This window comes from Cryptotermes secundus, unplaced genomic scaffold, assembly GCF_002891405.2.
Source record: "Cryptotermes secundus unplaced genomic scaffold, Csec_1.0 scaffold937, whole genome shotgun sequence".
In the NCBI taxonomy this organism is placed as follows: Eukaryota; Metazoa; Arthropoda; class Insecta; order Blattodea; family Kalotermitidae; genus Cryptotermes; species Cryptotermes secundus.
The window spans coordinates 409,365-415,279 of record NW_019735571.1 but is presented as its reverse complement, the minus strand read 5'-3'; the positions used below and the strand labels follow the sequence as shown (position 1 = coordinate 415,279).

The 5,915-nt window shown below is 38.5% G+C and overlaps 1 protein-coding gene across 2 annotated transcripts in view; it reads left to right on the top strand.

The window, feature by feature from the left end:
* The window catches only part of LOC111869646 (NFX1-type zinc finger-containing protein 1), a 24,668-nt gene extending 19,688 nt beyond the window's left edge, over positions 1–4,980 (top strand). For both annotated transcript variants that reach the window (XM_023861312.2, XM_023861311.1), the window contains 3 exons: positions 1,582–1,725; positions 1,879–2,160; positions 3,807–4,980. In XM_023861312.2, the coding sequence (XP_023717080.1) occupies positions 1,582–1,725; positions 1,879–2,160; positions 3,807–3,950 (570 nt within the window). In that variant the 3' untranslated portion in view covers positions 3,951–4,980. The remainder of the gene's footprint in view (positions 1–1,581; positions 1,726–1,878; positions 2,161–3,806) is intronic.
* Positions 4,981–5,915: the final 935 nt, after the last annotated feature.

Here is a 5,915-nt window from a genome sequence, read left to right as displayed (position 1 = left end):
TTATGGGGTTCAAAACTTGTCAAGTGTAACTTTACCAAAGGATCCCGCCGGTCAACTTTCTAACTGAATTTCCAGGAAAACTCTGCGGGGTGCTTCCTGTCTGGTCTTTGTAGCAGTGAAGCGGCCCCTATTCTTGAAACCAAGAATCGGGCTAAGTCACCCTTGAATGTTCTTGCTACATCCTATGTATAATTACTCTAAAAAGAAATATTGATTACAAATAAAGATGGTGGTGTCAGCGGTACGGCTACACCACTTTCCCAATGAAATATGTGTTGCATCCTCTTTCTGCCCTAATGTGAGATACGTTCTCTCTCCTATTGTGTCTGTTTGTGAGATATGTTCCTTTTCATGCTCTTTCCTATTGCAAAATGTGTTTCTTCCCTGATGTGAGATATGCTTTTGTCCTGCCATGTCTACATGTTAGATCTTTACTTTTCAGCCCTCTTTCCTAATATAAGATGTGTTCCATCCCCTCTCTTCCCTGGTATGAGCTATGTTCTTTCCTCTGTTTGTCGTAGTATGTGAGCTATATTTCTTTCTTAGCTCTTCGTTGATGCAAGATGTGTTTCCTCCCCAGTCTTTTCCTGTCTGTGATCCAGTTCCACTGTTGGAGCCATAGCACAAACTTATGTTCAGGAATAACTTATAGTCTTGAAGAAAGTCGTCTTCTGGGTTTTTGCGCCGTGTATTATTCGTTTTGGCCGACGTTTCGGAGGACGTATCGCCTCCATCTTCAGAGCAGGGGAATGGCTTGTGAATGCAGAGAGCAGTAGCCATTCACCTGCTCTGAAGATGGAGGCGATACGTTCCTCCGGAATGTCGGCCAAAACGAATAATACATGGTGCCAAAACCCAGAAGACGACTTTCTTCATAGTCATCGCCGTGAAAACCTCAGAACTTACAACTTATAGTCTTGTTTTCTGTCTGTTATGCAACAATATTAATTCACAAAATGTTCGTTAAATGTTTAAAATTTCATTAAAATTATTAAAATATATATACATTTGGTGTGTATCTGGTGTTCAAAGAACACAAAGCAACACTAGTTGCACACAGCTAAGTGAGCAGCACATCCAGTGGGAAATGAGAACAGACGTAATATATAAGATAGGAAGAAAATGATTATATAAAATCATCCCACAACAACTGAATTCAAAGAAGTTGATAATAATGACGACTGGCCTTAATGAATACTATTTGACCAAGTACACAGTGCAGTACTTGTAGATTCCTTTAAGAGATGTTTTGACTGAAGATGGCCTTATGTGGCTGAAACATGTAGCATAAACACCGAATTTACATATACTTTAATAATTTTAACGATATTTTAAACATATAACGAACATTTAGTGAATTAAGTGTGAATTAATGTTGTTAAATTAATATTGTTGCATTATAGACAGAAAACCAAGACTCTAAGTTATACCTCAATGCAAAAGAATGTTGAAATATAATATTATGTTCAGGAAGGCTGAGGTAGTTACAGAATGACCAGTTTCTCTAGCACATATGTCACCCATATTTATCTAGAAAAGAAAAGAAAAACAATTTTTTGAAATCTGTTTTTGTTTGGTTAGGTTGGCAATGCAAGTGATTACCAGAACTTACATGAGGCCACCTTCATGTTGGCATTTTGTTGCCATTTGCTGTTGCAAGGCTACAGTGCACAGGACATTGCAATTATCACAACATACCCCAGCCAACAACACTATCTGCAAGAAGTGAGTACAGAATGATGCTTGTCTTTTTAAACATTTCCTGCATAATTTGGCATGTCCAATGTGATGTGTCTTATTCCTTCATAGGATTACCTGCAGAGATTGGCATGGCTGATATGTTTTCTTTCTTGTTTCTTATTGTTTGCATTTGCACAGGGTTGTGAGAGATCATTGCAGATGAGAGATGTGCGTGTCTGTTTGGTTGAAGAGTTCCATGGCCAGGAGTGCAAGATAGTACTGTTATCTACAGTGCACGAGGATGTTTCAAGACCACACACTGCAGAGTATATCAGCATGATGCTGACACGTGCACAAGAGGGTTTGTATGTCATTGGCAACCTGCAGCAGCTCACAAAAAGCAGCACTGTCTGGAGTGCAGTTCAGAAATCACTGGAGAAGCATGGTGTAGTTGGGACGGAGGTGCTTCTGAGGTGTCAGGTGGGCTAACGTGATTAGAACTTATCATATTGCCTTTCATCACATGGAACTATGAAATAGCATGTATTATTTTTGTTTTATTGGAAACATTTTGTTCCTTGAAATATCAGTTTGGAGACAATGTTTGTTGCTCTGTATGCACATATGAAATGGCTACCCTGTGACTGATAATTGCTTGGTTGGTAGAATTTCTGGCCATTTATGGAATGTACAAAGTAGGTTCATGTTCACAAGAACCCATCATTGAATCGTGTTCTAAGCCAGATGAAGTCAGACCTCTCACCATTTTTCAAGACGGTTTTAATATTACGAGATTTTATGTTCTCACTGCAGTAATTATGAAAATTATCGTCATCTGGGATGCGTTGCTTAATGTGTGAGGAGTTTACTGACATCTTCAAGGAATATTCTGCCATTATCTTCAGTGTCTTTACTCTTTTATCCTGAAGATGAAGGCAATACAGTTCTCTGAAACATTTCCAGATTACAAAGTGTCATGTCCCAGAAGACAGTGATCTCCACTTTAATATTATCCTACTATCTACCCCTTCACCCAGATTATGTCTTTAAGGTTTTTTGACAAAAAATTTGTACACATTTCTCATTTCCCCTAAGTGTGCTGCAGGTCTCACCCATCTTAACCTCCTTGATTTGTCACCCTAATAATATGTGAAAAATAGCACAAAGTTATGGTTGTGGTCATTATGCAGTTTATTCCTGTGTGTTGATATTTTGTAACTTTCTGGATCCTGTTATAGTTATTATTGCAGCATTATTTCCAATATTGTCTTCAATGTACAGCTGTATGTGCTGAGCGGATGTAGAATGAAACTGCCTCTCTCCAGTATGTGGCCATTAGTGGGTTGTTATGAATATGAAGGAACAGTTATGGTCTCACCATCAGTAGCTACTTATGATCTTCATGTTAGTTCCTTGTCCACTAGTTATTTGACTATAATGCCATTGCTTAATTACAGTACTGTCCTCTTCTTTCATTTACTTCATTCCTGCACTGAACTAACTCATGAGTCACAGCAAACTATTTCTTGTCTGCTTCTGCCTGTACTGGACACTGGTTGGTTCTGCAGCCCACAGTCTCTTGTACAATGGATTTCAAGAAATTTATATTGAGATTATACTAGGCAGAGAATGAACTTCATGTGGTGTCAATGTTAAGAATGCACGAAGCTTTACTTCTGTCTCTTTTGCATCCCTTTGTTGTTTGATGCTCAGACAAACTTCACAGTTTTACCTTTAGATTAATATTCAGGTGTTGGGAGATGGGCTGCATGCTCGTGGAGTATACAGCAGATTAAAGGTTGTTCTATAGTCCATGCAGTTTTTGACCCTTAGCTGGTTACTTGCGGCTTTCTGAGGTCCATACTGGCAAAAGATGTGCTAGCATCACATATTCTGTCATGTGGCACTATCTAACCTAAGCAGCTGGTAAAACCTTGTTCATTAAACCAAAAGTCAGGAACATTTCACAGTGCCTCCCCCTTATAGGTGTGAGAGGCCTGGAATATATTGTCCTCAGATGGGTATGAACTTTTGACCTTGCACATGGTCAGATCCAGACTAATGAATCTATTCTAGTGGTAAGACATGGTGAAAGAAAGAGTTAATGTGGTTTGTGTCAATTCCAGGTGCATCAGGATAAGCTGATAGCAGTATCTAGTGTGGCTGACTTCTCACAGAACCGTGAGGGGGGTTGCATCCTTCCATGTAACCGCACACTGAAGTCTGGTGACTCATGCAAGAAGCAGTCACATGAGTGGTCAGCAGAGTGACTTGCAGCAGTGCAAGCAGCACTAGCAGAGAGAACCTTGTTGCCAACCATGCAAAAGGGAATTTGAGTCTGTGGATTGAGTTCTGTCATGTGGGCAAAAGGTTGAGCCAGGAGGTTCACAGGTTCCAGGTTCGATGCTGTGATGGAGGAGAGACATACTGGACACTGTTGCCAATTGTTTTGAATGTGCGAATACTTTTTGTCTGTTCTCAGAGCTTGCGCTCAAATTGGGTCCATATTCAGCTTTTAAGCTTCAGGTTTAGAAAATTTGTGTATTAGCACTTCCTTGGTGGATGTGAAAAACCCATCTCCTTTCTGTCAAAATTGATTCTTATGTAATTTTGATGTAGAAGCTTCTTAATTTCCAGGATATAAAAGTTATTTTATGAATATACCTATGAATCAGTTTAGGTAATGATTACAAACAGTTTGCTTTTGAAGATATTGTAATGTGTTGCCTTTGTGACACGACACAAATAAATTGCTTGGGTCTTCGGATTGGAACAGATTCTTTTCAGATTTCATTTTCCATGGAGTCTGTTTAAGAGAAAAATTAGATAGGCTCATAGCATGACCATGTTGTATTTCGAGTCCATGTGTCTGAACATTTAAACGAGATGACCGACTTTTGTCGCATGGTATGGGCTTCATGCCATTAGATACTAACCGACATTCAAATTTTTTAATTGCCTGCAATCAGCAGTAACAAAGAACTGACACAGTACCTTATGATATGGGAGTGATGCTACCACTAGTGAAAATGTGTACTGTAGCAGACCTTTAAAAATATAGAAGCCCATTTGATGTTTTCCTTTGAAGAATGCCAAAGAAACAATATGAAAATACAATTATTCTGACATTTCTTATATCAGGCCTTATTTTAGTAGTTATTTTTTTATATTTGCCCAATTTTGAATGAGTTTACCATGTGAAAATTGTCTTTAGTTTTCAGCTTGATAACAATAGCTGACTGATAACTTAAGTGAGTTCTGTAAATTCTATAATAAAGGTAATTTTTCTATAGCTTCTTATACAGCAGTATTATTTATAAAGGTTTAAAACTAGAATTAAATACTTATACAAGTTTCACAAGAGTGTAGACCTGCAGATAATTTTATTAAAGCTTCTCTTCGACATCAAGAGCATTGAATGTTATACAAATTCCGTTATCAAATTAATGAAGCAACACAGTAATTTTATTATGATTCCCGTGTGAAACAACACTGAAGGCGTCTGTAGGCCTATATTCTTATCCCTTTATAGTGGATTCAAGCTTCAACCCTCAATGAAAGTCCCCGAAAGCTTAACAAAATCACATTCTGAATTTTCAACGAAATTAAATGGGAAATCAGTACAAATGAAAAAATACGTACACACAAAAAAGTATATGGAGTATAGACTCTGTTTCGCCATATTGCTATTGATATTGATTGTGTGACACTTTCTGACATTTACACATCACTGTCATTTTGGAATATTAAATGTATGATTATTGTAGGGGGACCCAAAGAGGCCTACTTGTACATGATCATGGTGATGTGTTTACATTGTAGTTCATTTAAGGATTCTCAGAATAGCTTGAATTGAGGTATTTAGCAAAAAAGGCAGGATTATTCTATTTAGCTACCCATCTCACCTCACCACTGCGCCCACTTGGAGCGTAAGGCATCCGTGAAATGCTTCATTTCACTTCATTTTCTTAACCTTAGACAGCAGGTAGGATTCTTTGGACCGAGGATCAGCCCGACGCAAGGCCGCTACCTACACACAAACACGGAATAAACGCAGGCATCTATGCCTCGATTGGGTTTCGAACCCACATCTCAGTGTCTGAAGGGGCGAAGTCGGTTCATGCCTTACACCGCGCGACCACTTTGGCTGGGTTGTAAGATTATTAGTGAATGTTAAATTAAAAACGATATGAAAGAAAGTTGTCATGGCCTAAATCACGGAAGTTGTGGTCGGT